Source organism: Heloderma suspectum, chromosome Z (genome assembly GCF_057233095.1).
Source record: "Heloderma suspectum isolate Gila_16-S chromosome Z, 16-S_ref, whole genome shotgun sequence".
Taxonomy (NCBI): domain Eukaryota; kingdom Metazoa; phylum Chordata; class Lepidosauria; order Squamata; family Helodermatidae; genus Heloderma; species Heloderma suspectum.
In genome coordinates this window covers 17,008,322-17,025,547 of record NC_139476.1, presented here as the reverse complement: position 1 = coordinate 17,025,547, position 17,226 = coordinate 17,008,322, and the positions used below count along the sequence as shown (strand labels likewise).

At 49.8% G+C, this 17,226-nt stretch overlaps 1 protein-coding gene across 1 annotated transcript in view; it reads right to left on the bottom strand.

The window, feature by feature from the left end:
* Positions 1-2,575: 2,575 nt before the first annotated feature.
* The window catches only part of ELL (elongation factor for RNA polymerase II), a 53,737-nt gene continuing 39,086 nt past the window's right edge, over positions 2,576-17,226 (bottom strand). Inside the window, exons 7-12 of the mRNA XM_084825782.1 lie at positions 14,947-15,043; positions 14,079-14,556; positions 9,018-9,084; positions 6,949-7,120; positions 5,788-5,832; positions 2,576-5,104 (exon numbers count right to left, since the gene is read on the bottom strand). Of these exons, the coding sequence (XP_084681908.1) occupies positions 4,988-5,104; positions 5,788-5,832; positions 6,949-7,120; positions 9,018-9,084; positions 14,079-14,556; positions 14,947-15,043 (976 nt within the window). The 3' untranslated portion in view covers positions 2,576-4,987. The remainder of the gene's footprint in view (positions 5,105-5,787; positions 5,833-6,948; positions 7,121-9,017; positions 9,085-14,078; positions 14,557-14,946; positions 15,044-17,226) is intronic.

The window sequence follows — 17,226 nt, the reverse complement described above, 5'->3', positions numbered from 1 at the left end:
CTGGGCTGAATCAAAATTCAGCATCCTTGCAAAAATTCTGCAACCTATATCGATCATGCAAATTTGGAGGCACTCTCTTTATCCGTTTGCGTAATTCAGGTTGGTGCAAGGGGCTACTCTCGCCCTTCAGATGCCCTTGCTGGCTTCGGTGAGGGTAGCTGGTGAACAGATTTTTCATTGCATCTTTGCAACAGCAAGGGACAGAAACCCTTTTTTTTTTTTTTTTAAGGTGAAACTGTCCTCAAGGACCTAAATTCTGCACTTGATCCAACAGCATGGAGGTGCTTGCAAAACCCCTGCTTGGATAGCCACTTTAAAGCCACGTAGCCCCCCAAAATATACTCCACCCCCCAGGAAGTCTCATTTTAACAACCCATTTAGGCCTGAACATGCGTCACTTCAAACTCATTACTATGGCAGGTTCAGGGCCAACAGTGCAACCCAGTTTGTCTACTCAGAAGTAAGTCATACTGAGTTCTTACTCAGGAATAAGTAGGGCTTATTCCCTGGTAAGTGGGCAGAACTGCCATCCCTGGCCCAGTGTCTTGCGGATGTGTTGGACTGCCACTGCCATCATCCCCAGAGAACAATGGGACTTATAGTCCAAGACATCTGCACAGCATCAGGCTGGTAAGAGTGCAGCTTAAAAGAGCTTCGCCCCAACCTGGCTCCAACCAGATGTTTTTGGACTACAACCATCAGCCATGCTGCCTGGGGCTGATGGGAGTTGACACCCACAACATGTGGAGTGCATCCAACCTGTGAAAGCCTGGATTCTAGGGATGCTTGAGGATCTGAAGCAAACCAACCGGACCTGCACTTTCTGGATTCCCACGCCGATTGGAACAAGGCATGTCCTTTGGATTTCATACTTCCCAGCTCTGCGATGGAGTTCTTGACCCAACCTCATTAAAATGAGGTTATTGGGTTTTTAAAAGAAGTATTTTAGGATAAAATTCATTTAGAAATGCTTATTTTGTAAGAAAATACATTCAGAAGTAGGCAGTTAAATACACATTTTTGTGTGCATTCTTAAAAATGCAGATTTAAGGCGGAAAGGGGGCTGAACGGTCATATGAGCTTCGGCTATTGGGCGGTATAGAAATGAAATAAACAAACAAACAAACGCATGTGAAACTGGTACAGACTGTCTGTGCTCTTAAGCCTCAGCTTCCCCTCTGTCATACAGGAAGATTTGCCCTTGTGGGATTCCCTCTGCTCTGCCTCAGTTAAAACTTCTTCATTTTCCTCCCTTAGTGTTTCTTCTCCATTTGATTTCCCACCCTCGTCTGCTGGAGAACTTCCCAAGTTCTGACTTAGCAGCTCTTCCTTGCTCCCTCCCTCCCTCCTGCAGTATGTCTCACCCATCTTTAAATTCAAACGATCGGGCAGGAACTGATGTGGGTAGAACTTGCGTGTGAGACTGAGCCCTAATACTTGTATCAGCCTACCCTACAGGGCTGTTGTAAGGATTAATGATACAATGCACACAGCCCCATGAGCTCTTGGCAGCACTCATGGGTGTCAAACCTCTTTCAGCCCGAGGAAAGTAGTGGGAAGGGCTGAAACACCATCATATTTTAGCTGAAAGCTCTTCCTGCCAGGAGCTAAACCTTAGGAGAGGCATCTCCACCTTTTAGAATGGGCAAAAGCCAGGAAAACACTGAATTATTTGGCTCAGATCTTTGATTCAGGACATCTGGCATGCACTCACCTGCAATATGGGGCTAATGAAACTGGCCTACCTTATAAGGGTGTTGCAAGGTAGCTTTCTCCAACCTGAGGCCCTCCAGATTACAGAAGAGTTCTGTTGGGAATAAAACTCCCATTGGCCATGCCGGCTGAGGATCATGGGAACTGTAGTCCAACACATCTGGAGGGCACCAAATTGGGGAAAGCTGTTGTACGGATGACCCAGGTAAGACCATGTATTTTAATTGCTCTGCAGGGCCGTCACACCAGGGAAGAGTTACCGTTATTAAAGTTATCGCATCAACAGATGACTTTCGCGGCGCATATGTATTTCCAGTACAATGACTTTATTTATATGTTGCAAAAAATGGTGTTGAATAAAAATCAGCTTTTGATTTTGTATTTTTATTGTTTCCCTCCCTCCGAGTGTATTAACCCCTGCAACAGCTTTTCAAAATAGAAAAAAAAAAGATTAGGAACGCAGAGAAAGGCTTTACACCGCTTTTAAATGGTAACATTTTGGCAATGAGAAAAATTCTTTTTGTTTGAAACTTTTTTCTTGTAAACAACGTCATGGCTCAAGATCTCTTTTTATCACCTTAATACAATTATTACAAAAACACACTATGAATAAATTAGATCACATTCAAATCTGTTTAAGAAGGGATCCCTATAAAGCCCCTCCCCTTTTGCCTGGCATGACGTTTTGCCTAGAGCATGTAAATCGTTAAAAAGGCAATCAAACAGAAAATGCACATTTTTTAAAAAATAAAAAGGATGCTCCTTTAAACAGTCTCAGAATGAAGCAGCAAAGCAAAGTCTCACAGTATATTTTCCCCTCCATTTGGGTAGTCATTAAATATCTATTCCAAATTCTAGAAAGTTCCAGAATATATAGATTTTATTTATTTATATATATTTATACATACACACACACGCCTGTGTAATGTACACAATACATCTTTGTATCCAACTCTCATTTGCAAAAATATTATATAGAACAGGTTATCATATAAAGAACTGAGATCCATCTCTTTTTTTAATCACCTCCCTCCAAAAATATTCAGCCCCCCCCCCCCATATTAGGAAGTTCTGAGACATCGGCGCTCATAACATTACAACCCCTTTTTGTTCCTGCTCCTTTTCTAAAGGAATTAAAACTTGGTGTATTTTGCGCTAGATTTATCTACCTTGGTCAGAAATCGGAAGAGGGTTAAGGAAAAAAACTGACTTGTTGACTGAGAGAGAAAGGTGCTTTCTACCTCCCTGCTCTGGCATGGATCCCCAAGTCACACTGCTGAAAATATCCTAGAGATCCTAACAGTAGGGCACTAATTTAGGACTGCTGTCAAAAGATGCAGATTAAAACAGAGGGAAGGGTCAACATTAGGGAACAAAAATGAAGTGGAGCATGGGAGGCTGGTGTGACCTCCACACACACACACCTGAATTGTGATCCTGTGCAGGATTCAAGATTCACACCTGCCTGGCCACCTCACCAAAGCTCAACAAGGCAACCTGACATCCCCCCAAGGCCGTGCTGATGAAAGCGGCACCCCAATGGAAAATACCCCACACTGGTGGAGAACATGAGCCATGTCTTGCTTGCATGCTCACAAAAGGAGAGGTTCGCGCCTAGTCTGAACACTCAAAAATTTCTTCCCCTCGGCTTCCAGCCAACTCCCACTGAGGAAAGGTTAGCAAAAGTGTTTCCCCCCTTTACGTTCCCCTCAACACGCAGCGCTGCAGGGGAGGAAAACAAAGTAGTGCATGTCTGAATAATGTCTCTGGGATTTTAGTCAACTAATCTCATCTTCCCTGTTTCAAAGTCCCCCTTTTCTCATGAGGACTAGGGTGGTGCTTGGAAACTCCACTTTCCTCCAGCAGCTGAGCTTACCCTCTCAAGGCCTTCTCCTCACTTCGTCTGGCCTGCTCTAGGAAAACCCCTTCGCTCTGAGGGGGGAGAAGAGGGTGAGCCCTCCACCTCACCGACACAGCCGCTGCATTTTGGCTCAAGCGTTTTTGGAAACGGCCAGAGAAATGCCAGCCACCCTGCAAAAAAGTGCCGGGAGCGAAACCCAAAAACAAAACCGCACAATTTGGAGGCAGAGGGGGTGGCCGTCGGTGGGACGACCCACTCAAGAGGGCGGGTGAGGAATGTCCGCTTCCACTGGAGGCCATTTCAGTTCCAGAAGGAGCCTTCGGAGAGGGAAGTGAAGCTGGCAGGAATAAAGCTAAAAATGGCAAAAAACAACGGGGTGAACAGCGTTGTGCTTTTGGGGTGCACTCCTCCCTGCCTAAAATGTTTCCCTCTGGGCTGGTGAAGGGGGGGGGAGAGGAAACCGAAAACTGGTTGAAGACATTCATCAGAGCTTCCCTTCTCTGAAGTATTCCTTTGATTCTGTGCTGTGCCTTTGGGACATCTGCACAAAAGCAAGAGAGAACAAAGAATATCCCCCGTCCCTTACCTCCCCTGCTGCCCCACTCCAGGTAAGAGACCACCTCCAGGTAAGAGGTCTGGTTGGTAAGTCTTTTTCACCATAACAGAACTCCACATCTTGACAAGGAAGGAAGGAGGACAGGGGACACCATTTGAGAAGAGACCTTTAAAAAAAAATACCAACCCCCCCAACACCAGTCAGCAGTTAATAAAAACGAGCTTATAAAACCTAGAAAAGCTGGAGAATGTGATCAGCCACGGGAACGGCAGCCATGCCAAACGCACACGTGCGGCTGAGAGATCAGCCACATTGGGGAATCGTGACTGGGAAGCACCACCTCCCCGCCCCGAATTTAGGTCCCCACCAAAACTTGGCCATTTGGCGGCGGAGAGAGGGCAGAGGTACAAAAAGGAGTGCGCAGAAAGGAATGTGGGCATTTGATGGAGAGCATGACCATCGCTTTGCATAGGGGAGGGAGGGCGCTCCCTCTGCTCCCCTCCCCCCGATGCCGTAGGACCATGGGCAATCCCCTTGTCACCGGCATAGGACCTGCAACAGAGCCGAGGGCCTGATTCTACAAGCTGAACGGTCAACTGTTTGGGGGGAGTGGAGTTGGGGCTGGCATCCAAAAATCAGCAAAATTCCCTTTCTTTAAGTGTTTTTAATATCTGGAGAGAACAGAGAAGTGGGTTACGCCATGTCAGCTCCTGGCTGTGTACAGTGAAGGGTCGGACTTCTTGCTGGGATTGAATCCACGGGTCACTGAATGCACAACTGGCCCAGTTAAAGACATCTCTACCCCCCCCCCCCCCCCGAGAACGTTCACAGGTTCACGGCCCGCTTGGCCCTGAGCCTCAGTGCCAGGATAGGAATTGCCGTTGGTCGTACTCGGCTATCAGTTTTTTGATATGGGCCAGTTTGTTGTGGAGATATTCACAGCGGTTCTTCTCTTGGCTGTAATTGCGGTTTGTCTGTGCGGAGAAAGAGACAAAGGAAGGGAAAAAAGGACCGCTTTAGTATGCCAGGGAAAGCAGCAAATTGAGGGAGGGTGAGCATGTTGGTCAACTGACTACCTATTTGTCTGCTGTGAAATACTCTATGAAACCAAAATAAGGAGGGGAAAAGGACCTTAAAAAAAGGAGGAAAACAGGACCTTAAAAAAAAGGAGGAAAAAAGGACCTTTATTACCAGGTGCCTCTTATCCAGCCTGGGTGGAAACCACATCTTAAAGATGTGACTCGTTCCATGGCTGCAATGGGCATTTTATTTAATTTGGCCTTCTGCAACCTAGTGCCCTCCTGATGTTCCTGGACTACAACTCCCATCACCTTGCAAGCCAGCACGGCCCCTCCTGCTTGCTTCCCAGCACCGGGCTTTCCTAAGTGCACTGTTGCTGAACTTGGTGGTTCTACTTATGACCTCTCCTCCTCCAAGAACAGCCAACCTGCCTGGGGATGATGGGAGTTCCAGTCCAATTCATCTGCGGTGGGAGCACCAGGTTAGAGAAAGCTGCTCTACTCCCTATTTCCCCCAGCATCCTGTGACTGGTCCAGCCGGGATCTCCTCAGCGGCTAAAAAGGCGAGGGTTTTCCTTGCTATGCACGCACACAGAGGGAAAACGAGGCACCAGGAAACAAGACTGAAAAAAACTTACCTTTTTAATCTTCCGGTATTCTTGCAAGATCTGATCGTGAATAGTCTGCAAGGGAACAAGATGGCGGGTGTGAATGTAAAAGCAACAACAGCAGCATTAGCAGCGGAGAGGGCTAGTAAACAGTTTCTGGGCTAGCAGTTTCCACAGAAAGGACCTTAAGAGTTGGACAGGATCGCGAAAGTCATCTAGTCCAACCCCTTTGCTCAATGCAGGCCTTCCAATACAGGGACGCAGCTACAGCATCCCTGACTGGTGGCCACACAGCGTGTGCTTAAACACCCCCCGCGAAGGAGAGGCCACCACCTCTCCAGCGGTCTCCGTCTCAGTGCTGAACATCTCTTGCTGTTCGGATGTTTCTCGGAATGTTTCTCCGAAATCTGCTTCCCGCAACTTCCACCCACAGACTCTTGTCCTGTCCCCAAGAGCAACAAAGAACTCTGCTCCATCTTCCGTGCAACGGTCCTTCTGATATCGCTATTTTTTTTCAGACAGCTATTGTGCCTCCCCTCAATCTTGCAACCAATTACCTAGGGAGGTGGTGGGCTCTCCCACACTGGAAGCATTCCAGATGAGGCTGGACAGCCACCTGTCAGGGATGCTTTGCCTTGGATACTGCATTGAGTGGGGGTTGGACTGGGTGGTCTTACAGGCCCCTTCCAACCCTACTACTCTACCATTCTGTAGGGATGCTCTGCCTTGGATAACTGCATTGAGCAGGGGGTTGGACTGGGTGGTCTTATAGGCCCCTTCCAACCCTGCTATTCTATGATTCTATAAGGATGCTCTGCTTTGGATACCTGCATTGAGCAGGGGGTTGGACTGGGTGGTCTTGCAGGCCCCTTCCAACCCTGCTATTCTATGTTCTCTTCTCCAGGCTAAATGCACCCAAGCTCTTTCGTCCGCTCCTCAGGGGGTGTGGTTCCCAGGCCTCCACCCTCCTGGGCGTCCTCCTCTGGATGTGCTCTAGCTTGCCAAGGCCTTCCTTAAAATGTGACGCCCAGAAGTGGCTTCTTTGCAAGGCCGACTGAGGAGCCAGGAAGCCGCGGCTATAGCTCTCAGCCAAGAGACACACACGGGGCTCCCTCTGTTCCCCCTACTGCGTGGCGGCCTGGACAGGACGGCTAGCCGCTTCCGGCTGCCCGGCCTCACCCCCGCCCTGACCTTGTACTCCTCTGAGCCCTGTGAGAGCTGCTTCAGCTGCGAGTCCAGCTGCACAAAGCGCCGCGTGATCCGCTCGATGCGGGCGTGCAGGTCGCGGTACTCGCCGTACTCCGCGTTGAAGTCGTTTTTGTAGCTCTGGCGCTGCTCGGAGGAAGCGATGGCACCGTATTTGCTGGAGCGTGGAGGAGAACCCAACGTGAGCAAACCAACGAGAAACCAGCACGCCCCCGCCCCCCACTCCCCCATGACCAATGCAGTGAAGACGTGCCGTGGGGTTGGGGGAATGCTAGCCTTCCAGATGATACTAGACCACAATTCCCATTGTCCCTGCCCATTGGCCAGGAACAATGGGACTTGCAGTCCAGGACAGCTGGAGGGTCATGCCCTTCTTACTGCCGGTGCATAGCATCAGGCCCAAGGGAATATTGGGAGCCAAGTCCTAAATTATCAGGAAAAGAACAGAACGGCCGTCCCTCGAAATGTTTTGGGCCACAATTCCCAGCATTCCTGACCTGGGGCTGATGGAGGTTGAAGTCCAAGCCACCTGGAGGGTGCAGGCTGGAATGGAATGTATCAGCCGGCATTGTCATGCTTCTATATAAATTAGCGGTGCCGGGTGTGCTGAATATGGTTCAAATTGCCCCCTCTGAAGGGAGAATTGTGGAGCCAAAAATGTGCAGAGAAGGACCGCTGAAATGAGCTGGGGGCTGACGCGACACCCCTACAAGGAAAAGCTACAGGGTTGGAGATTTTTTTGTTATGGAGAAAAAAAAGAGTTAGGGGGCATAAAAAGAGTTAGAGCAGCTGCCCCAACCTGGTGTCCCAGAGACTGCTGGAGAACTGTTGGGGTGGCAATATAAACTGAGGGCTAGCAAAAGAAAGAACTTCTTTGCATAGCAATACTCAGCTTGAATTTGCCGGGACAGGGGGTGGCGATGGCCACGCTCACGGAGGTGGGCTTAAACGAGGAGACAAGTTTACGGAGGAGGAGGTGGTAGCCTTTCAAGGGCTACCAGCCAGGAAAACTAAACATGGAACTGTGCTTGGACTATTATGTCCAGTTCCGATTACCACACCTAAGGTATTGTAGAGGTGGAAAAAGGGCAGAAAAGGCCAAGGAAAATAATCCAGGGGCTAGAGAGCGGTTGTAAACATATGGGTCTGTTTAGCTTGGAGAAAAGGTGAGTGAAGGGAGATGTGATCAAGGTGGACAAAATGATGCCTGGTGTGGAGAAAATAGACAGGGAGACATTCTTCTCCCTCTCTCATAATACTAGAGCCCAATGGGGTCATCCCAAGAAGCTGATTGGGGGGAGATTCGGGATAGATCCAAGGAGGGAAGCGCAGAGTTAAACTATGGAATTCCCTACCGTAAGATGTAGTGATATCCACCCGTTTTTATGGCTTTAAAAGGGGGTTAGACAAATTCCTGGAGGAGGAGAAGGCTATCAATGGCTTCTAGTCACGACAGCTATACGCCACCTCCAGTCTCAGAGGCAGTGTGTCTATGTGCACCAGTTGCTGGGGAACATGGGTGGGAGAGTGGTATTGTGCTCATGCCTTTATCATCATCAACATTCAAATCTTGCCTTTCCTCCAAGGAGCCCGAAGTGGCTTACACGGTCCTGCTCTCCTCCATGTTATCCTCACAACAACCCTGCGAGGTAGGTTAGGCTTGGCATCACTGACTGGCCCAAAGTCGCCTCATGATGGAGCGGGGACTCAAACCTGGGTCTCCCGCATCCCAGACCAATGCTCTAACCACTGCACCACACAGGCTCTGCTCGTAGGCTCCCGTGGGCATCTGATGGGCGACTCGGGGAACAGAATGCTGGGCCAGAGGGGACTGTGGTCTGATGCAGCCGGGCTCGTCTGCTATTCTAAGCTCCATGCACAGCAAACGTCTACCCCAGGTATCGCTTGTCAGGGGGAGAAACTGAGGAGGGGTCTTGCCTTCACTGCCCTGCTTGTGGGGTTCCCACTGTGGCGTCTGTCTGGCCGCTGCAGGAAGCGGCACCCAGGCCCTGCCAACACTCAGCCCCCCCACCCCCGGTCCCTCAAACACTTACAGCAAGTAGTCTGGTGTGTCCGACGTGGACGATGGAACGCTGGAGCTGTTGCACATCCCGTTCAAACCTGAGAGCGAGAAGGGCGTAAGGGGGGAAAGAAGGAAAAGTTTGGCATCTTCAACTTCAGCCACTTGCACAAGAGGCACTCTGCTTAAAGAAAGGGGGCTTGAAAGGACTTGGCCATCAATATGCGGATGACCCCCAGCTCTGCCTCTTTCTCACTGAACCCAGGCGAGGCAGCCGGTGTTCTGAATCAGTGCTTGGGCACGATAACGGACTGGATGAGGGCCAATAAACGGAGACTCATTCCAGGCAGGACGGAGGTACTGTTAGTGGGTGGTTTGCCTGCCTGGCTGGGTGATACTCAACCTGTTCTGGGGGGGCGGGGGCTGCACTCCCCTAAAGGATCAGGTTCATAGTTTGGGTGTGCTCTTGGACCCAGGACTGTCACTTGAGGCACGGGTGGACTTGGTGGTATGGAGCACCTTTGATCAGCTAAGGGTGAAATTCCAGCTACGCCCTTATCTGGACAGAGATGGCCTAGCTACAGTTATCTGTGCTCTGATAACCTCTCATCTTGATTACAGCAATGTGTTATACGCGGGGCTGCCTTTGAAAATAGTCCAGAAACTTCAGCTGGTCCAAGACAGGGCAGCGAGACTGTTAACAGGGACCGGCCAACGAGCTCATATTACGCCAGTACTTTTCCAGCTGCACTGGCTGCCAGTCCGTTTCTGGGCCTGATTCAAAGTGCTGGTGTTAACATTCAAAGCCTTAATGGCTTGGGGCCAGGTTCTCTGAAGGACTGCGTCCTCCCATATGTGCCTGCCCGGACCCTAAGATCACCCTCAGCGGTACTTCTCCAGGAGCCCCTGCCAAAGGAAGTGAGGCAGGTGGCGTGTTGCCCCGGCTGTGGGCGTCCAACTCTTAGGTCAGAGGTGCCAAGATAGTGATAAATCAGACTCAAAGGTCTGCTTACAAGGAAGGTTTATTGGGCAACTTCCAGCACACAGGCCTACCCAGTGGTTGGATCAGACAGCTTCTCTGAACCCCGAGCTGCTGGGCACAATGGGTCTTAGACTCTACAGGTTAGCGATAAGCAGCGTTTCAGCAGCACGCGCCCCCAGCGTTCACTCCCCGCATGGGCTAGCAGTGTTTGGTTCTCAGCACGGCCACCTGCAGCTTTGAGGTAAACAGCCTCTGCTTCTCAGGCACATCAGAGATAAAGACTCTCCTCATTAGCCAGGAATGCACCAAGAAGGCTGTTATCAGCCTTTTGACTCATCTGCACATGCTCAGAGGCTTGCTAGCATGGGAACTGCACCAATCATGAACTTAAGCAAGCATTATGGATCTCTAGGCCTCTCCAACACTACAAATGACTTGGCTACGCTCCTGGAGCCAATACAGGTGGCTACCAGGAGGAGGGCCTTTTCTGCTGTGGCCCCAGCTATGGAATGAGCTCCCTGGAGAGGTTCACCTAGCACCGATGTTGTACTCCTTCCGGCGCCAGGCAAAGCCCTTTTTATTCTCCCAGTATTTTGGCATTTTAGCTTCCTCGCCTTTTAGCTTTGGTGTTTTCAATCTGTATTTTCAATCTCTGCATTGCTGTGAGGTTTTATTCTGGTTGTACTGTTCTATTGTGGTTCTAACCTTTCATATTTTATATTGTTTTATGCTGTGCTCTGTGGTTTTAATTTGTGTGAACCGCCCAGAGAGCTTCAGCGGTATAGAAGTGAAATGAAATAAATAAAAATAAAAAAGAGGATTTTGTGCTGTGGCGTGCAGGCTGGTTCATGTACACAGACGTGATCAGCAGTGCCACTTGGAGCGTGTCTTAATTCTAGTTGTGGCTAGTAAAAAAAAAAGTCCATCTAGGAAGGAAACTGAACGAGGGACGGACAGGAAGGAGGGCAGGACATGGGATCTGGGTTGCCTTTGGCTGCCGCCTAGTGATCATACTCAGGACGTACATGTAGCCCTGCAGGATGTTCTGAGAAACAGCTGCTCATCGTAGAAAAAAAATAAAACATGCACACATCCACGCTGGCCCACTAGAAAAAAAATGCGGGGGGACAGACTCCTAGCGTACCACCATTTTTAGGACCACCTAGGAAAGCAGGAAGCAAGCTTCAGAGTTCAACCAAACTCTTTATACCGGGGGTGCAGAACCTTCAGGGCCGTGGGCCAAATCCGGCATGTCCGCAAGCCAGATCTGGAGGTCCCCAGACAGCCCCCCGCCACTTTCCCTGGTCCCACCCTTTCCCCCAGTCACGGATCATTGGGTGGTTTTCTGGCTTTGGTGCAGCACCCCAAGGGTGACATACCGGAGCTTTACCTAAAAGATGCTGTTATTTGTGGCCCTGCCCCCTTTTGCCTTCAGCTCCACCCACCACTGGAATGCGACCCCCAAGAACTTGTCTGAATTGTGATTTGGCCCCCGGGATGAAAGAAGTTTGGCGTATCTGCTTTAAATTGGGTTTGAGGCGTGGCAGGTGCATAAGCGATCTCAGGACCCAAACAAGGCATGCTGGGACAGAACTGGCAACGGTTGTGTCTCTCCCCGCCCCCCCCCCCCCCCCGCCATCTCCAGGTAAGGCTGGAGAGCTGCTGCCAGTCCGTGTACAGTTCTGAGCTAGGCAGATCCACGGTCTGACTTCTCAGGGTATGAGGAAAACATAAAAGCCAGAAGTTCTTCCCAACACTAATTGTTACACAGATCTGCGGGAAAGTCTCTGTGAGTAAAGGCAGGATTAGTTCTGGAAGGTGAATTAGGTACAACAGTGTTCCCCGACCTGGTGCCCGGCAGATATTTTGGATTTCGATTCCCACCAGCCCGAGCCAGCATGGGCAATGGTCAGGAATTCTGGGAGTTGTCGCCCAAAACATTTGGAGAGAAATGGATTGCGGACGGCTGAGCTATGCACTGGAAAACATGTGTTATATGAAACCTACGTCACACTTCCTCCATTCCACCCTAAGACGATAACAAACTGCAGTGTCTTTGCATCATGTCCTGCGATTTTTTTACTGTTGATTGTGCAAAACTGTTTTATATTTTGGTATGGCAATAGTTTTATATGGTGTTTTTAGGATCTCAAGGCACAATCCTATGCATGTTTCGACAGAAAAAAGTCCTACAACTCCCAGCATTCAATGCTGGGAGTTGTAGGGCTTTATCTGTCTAAACATGCACAAAATTATTATTATTATTTATTAATTTCTATACTGCCCCATAGCCGAAGCTCTCTGGACGCTTTACAAAAGTACAAAGATTGCACCCTAATCTTTGTAAACCATCCAGAGAGCTTCAGCTTTTGGATGGTTTAGAAATGCAATGAATGAACCAACAACAAAAATCTGCCCCATGCTTCCTTGGCTTTTTTGCTTGACATCCAGCCCAAAGAGGTCTTTGCGACTTTTTGGCTGCTCCAAATTAAAGAGGCGCCATGCTGCTGAAGCTCTGTGGTGGGAAGTGCGAAAGAGGCTTTGGATCTCCGCTTCCACGCTGGCTGGGCTAGCAACGAGCGAGCTGAGGGATGTGAGCCTGTGTTTGGGCAAGTTCATGACACTGTCCCTAGAGGGGTGTGAGTGTTGTTGGCGCATAGTGGAGGTTCAGTCAGTAACTCAGCAACCCATGGCGGCGTGGCCACATAAAACCAGTCCCCGTCCTGTCCACCATGAGCCTGGAAGAGCACGCTGGAAACTGCCTAATACCAGGTCAGACCACTTGCCCGTCTTTCTCTCTTGTGGGACAGGCAGCTTCTTTTCAGATGCCCCCTCCTGCAACACAACATGTGCATCGTCTAAACCAGGGTTGTCGGACCTCTTTCAGGTTGAGGGCTGGACGCCATTTTGGAGATGCTTCCAGGGGTGGGAAGGGCCAAAAATGCAAAGAAATACCCCTCTGTTCTAGGTTAAAGCCCTTCCTGCCAGTACCTTGGGAGAGGCATTTAGAAATCATTTAACACCCGTTTTAAAGGAATTGCACTGGCTGCCAATACGCTTCCGGTCAGAATTCAAGGTTTTGGTGGTGGCATTTAAAGCCCTAAGCGGTTTGGGACCTTGATATTTGAAGAGGTGCCTCTCCCTATATACGCCTGCCCAGGGACTGAGATCTGTTGGAGGGGCCCTTCTCTGTACTCCACCAATGTGAGACATACACTACGGTGGGATGTGGAAGAGGGTCTTCTCTGCTGTGGCACCCCAGCTGTGGAATGCCCTCCCCTTGGAGGCCCGAGTGGCGCAGACACTGATCTCATTTCGGCACCAAGTAAAAACGTGCCTTGTTACCCAAGCCTTTGAGGGCTAAATGCATTCCCTAAAGTAGCACACTGTTTTAACTGTTTTAAATTTTAATTGGTATTATCTTGTTTAATATGCCTTTAGCTGTTTAAATGATTTACTGCTTTATACTGCTTAAATTGATTTTATCTTTTAAACTATTTACCTGCTTCTTGGAATGTAACACACAGTCAGCGTAAATGGATTTTTTGCACCCTTTTGGTTGCTAAAAGACTGATACTACGATATTGGAAGGATAAAAGCTCACCGCCTATAACGCAATGGACTGAAGACCTAACAGTAGCAACATCTGAAAGAGGTGTAACTTGCAAATGGACTTATATGCAGATATTTGGTCTGCTTGCACTGAAGTTTATGTGTAACCTTTCCCCCCTTTTTTTCCTTTCTTGAATACTGTAATATCAGGAACTGAGGAGTTTTGAACATGTCGTATTTTTATGTTGTACTTTTTTTTTAGGTTTTATGTTTTCAGTTTGTTTTGTAAAAATTTACAATAAAAGATTGGAAAAAATTAATAAATAAATTGATTTTATCTGTACGCTGCCCTGAAATCTTAATGATATAGGGTGGGATACCAATGTTTTAAATAAATGAATAAAATTTAAGCCTTTTAGAATGGGAAAAAACGGCACAATTGGTGATCCTGAGCACAAAGGAAGCATGCTTGTCGAAAGAGCCATTTGTTTCTCTCTCCTCTGTAAATGCCAGCACCTCGCAAGTCATTCAAAGCCGCGGGCCTCCTGGCGGCACACCCACCTGCAATGTCTTGCGTGGGGCCCGTGTTCGAGACGTCCTTCTTCTGTTCACAGTTTCCCTCCTCCCGGGACTGCTGCTGTTGCTCTTCCTTCCTTTCCCTCTCCCGGTGCTGCTTCTTGAGCTTCCTCCGGGACTTCGAGTGTGTGCCACAGTTGTGTTTGCTCGCTGGGACAGAGCCCGCCCCTGCCACCGCCAACCTCTCGGCCGGCTCCGCCATCTCAAAGTCTTTGCCGTTGTGGCCGAGGTCGTTGCTGACGTCGGACAGGGGGTCGTGAGGCCTCGGCAACTCCAGGGTCGGGAAGACGGAACTGGAGCTGACCAGATCGGCGGGCGCCGCCAGGGCAGCCAAAGAGGCCTCCTTGCTGCTGGCAGAGTTCAGTTTGCCATTGAGAACGGCCTGAGTCCTCTGGGCGAAGTGAGAAATCCGGGACTTTTTGTTGGCCGGCGGGTCCGTGAATTCCAGTGGCTGGGGTCGCTTCTGGGGGAACAAGGAGAAATTCAACACAGCGTTAAAAGAGAAGCATCTTCACTTGGGAAGCCCGAAACGCAGAGGCTTTAAATCCATTGCCACTGGGGGGCTGTGCTCCCTACCAGGCAGGGAATGGTTTTCACCCTAACTTCTCCATGCATCCATGGACATTTGTATTATTTACATTGCTACTTTGTGGCATATCAGGCTCCCCTAACTCGGGCGCCCTCCCATCGTTTCCAGCCAGTAAAACACATCTGCCCCCAGGTCAGGAAAGGCTGGTTTTATCGCCTTATCCCAAAGCTGAGGAAACCCTCTGCCCCACAGAAGTAGGAACACCGACCGGCCTTGCGTCCCTGCCACGGCTCTCTGCACACGCCTCGAGGAGCTGTCACTTACCTGGGGAGGGGAGGAAGATGCGTTTGTGTTGTCCCTTGGTGGACTCGGAGCAGGGTTCTCAGGGGGGCAGCTGGTGTTCTGCGGAGGGCAGAGTTTCCTGCGGGGGGGGGGCACAAAGCAGGAGCGGCATGTTCAGACAGGGCTCAGAAGGCTATACAAAGCATTGCTCTGCATGGCTACTTTCTGCTACAAATGAACGGCTGAGAAGTCAAAACACTTACGGGTGCAGCATGGCAAGCAAATATGAGATGATTTTTTAAGATTGGGTAAAAACCATCTAGAATGGTTCCCCCCCACCCCTTATGTCCTGGCTTCAAGCCCTTCCTGCCAGTAACTCAGTCTTAGTGGAGGGATTGCAACCTTTTAGAAGGGGATGGGGATGTGCAAAAGCAAGGAAACTACCAAATAACTGGCAGTCCGGGGAAAGAGGGAGGGATGGGGGGGGGGCTGGTCACCTGGGGAAGCTGGACTGGGAGCCTGCTTCCGGTTCAGCACCCCTGCATTGACACGAATTTGCACAAACAACACAAGAACGAATGGTATGAAAACGACGACCAACAGCTTTTGCTGGAGAGCGCAGAGGGGATATGCAAGACAACAGCGTTTAGGTCTGGGTTCCGTTCTGGTTCTACCCTAAACCAAAAACACTGGATTTGGGGGCTTGGCTTCCATTAGTCCGATTAAACGACCTGAGGATCTGAAGAGGCGACTCATGGAAGCCCCAACAGGTTGCAGGTTTGGACAATCAACCTGCAGATTCAGGACAGATCAAAGGAAGGACTTCTTCACACAGCGCAGTTAAGCTATGGAACTCACTTCCACGGGATGTAGTGATGGCCACCCATTTGGATGGTTTTAAAAGCGGGCTAGACAAACTCCTGGAGGAGGCCATCAACGGATACTAGTCCTGATGGCTATGTGCTACCTCCAGGACCATACTGGGGAACATGGGCGGGAGGGTGCTGTTGCGCTCATGCCCTGCTTGTGGGTTCCTGGCTGACAGCTGGCTGGCTGCTGTGTGGACAGGATGCTGGACTAGATGGACCCTGGGCCCGATCCAGGAGGGCTGATGTTCTGAACTTCTGGAAATCCTTTTTAGTTCAGATTTGAATTCCCACCAGAAAAACAAAACTGCCGTTATTCTATTCCTGGGGCTTATCTTCTTATCTCTTGGATAAGACTGAGCCAAAAAGAAGCGAGAGAAGCTTTTTTTGGGCAAGGGCTTTCATCAGCTGCGAAAAACGAAGAGCGCCTCTTCTGGTGCTTTTGGGGGTATGTGGGGCTGTTAACCGGAGCAAAGGTGTCGGCACATTCAGAGCGAAGGCAGGAAGGAATTGCCCCGACTCAGAATGGGCTTTGTGACAGTGATGTCGGGTGACTCAAGGAAGGAGAAAGTGGCGGCGGGGGGGAGGAGAGAGCAGTGGGAAAGCAACAGCAGAGAAAAGAAGAACCCGCTGCTGCCGATGGCTTTGAACAGCAGCCGACGGAGGTAGACATTTAAGGCTTGTACGGGGGGGGGGATTTCAGCTCCTACCAACAGCCCCCCCTTTTACCCCAAAAATATCTGCAGGCAAATATTCAGCACATCCCAAATATTCAAGCGGGCATAGATGATGACCCGGCTGGACGGAATGCAGATTTAGAAGAATTTCACTGCAGTTTAGAGTTTGAAAAATGCTTTCTAAATTATAGGTGCCCAGTTCCGACACAGAACCTGCCCGCCGCCCCTGCTGAAGAAGTGGTGGTGGGGAGATGGGAAACTTGAACTGGACACCCAAACCCCCTACTTCCCTGCCCCCTGCACCATTAAGCAAGAGGCACCTCAGCTTCCCCCTTTTGTCCCAACTTGTGTTTCTACTGCGGGGTTGTTGCTCTTTGGTGAAGGCAGACAAGAACCTGCTTCTCTCTTTCCTTTCCCCCCTCTCCTGTTTGAGCAGTTTCCACCGTCTGTAAAGCCCGCTTGGCTCGGAGAGGAGACGCTGCTGGTTTAACGAGAGCCTGAAATGCCAGGAGATTTCTTTGGCAAACCAAGAGGGTCTGGAATGTATTAAGAGCCTGGATGCTGGGTTGCAATTAAATGGAAAATTACAAACTACAAATGGCCTGCACAAAATCATGCTGTGGGGGCGGGGGTGGTATATCAACTCAAGTCCTCCTCCTCCTCCTCCTCCGGAGGACGAGGCAGCATTTGGGTGAGCAGCAGCCTAAAAATAGATGTTGGGAAGGATACGGCCTACTGGGCAAACAAAGCCAAAGCAACCAGGCCTGGAGGGGTCCGAC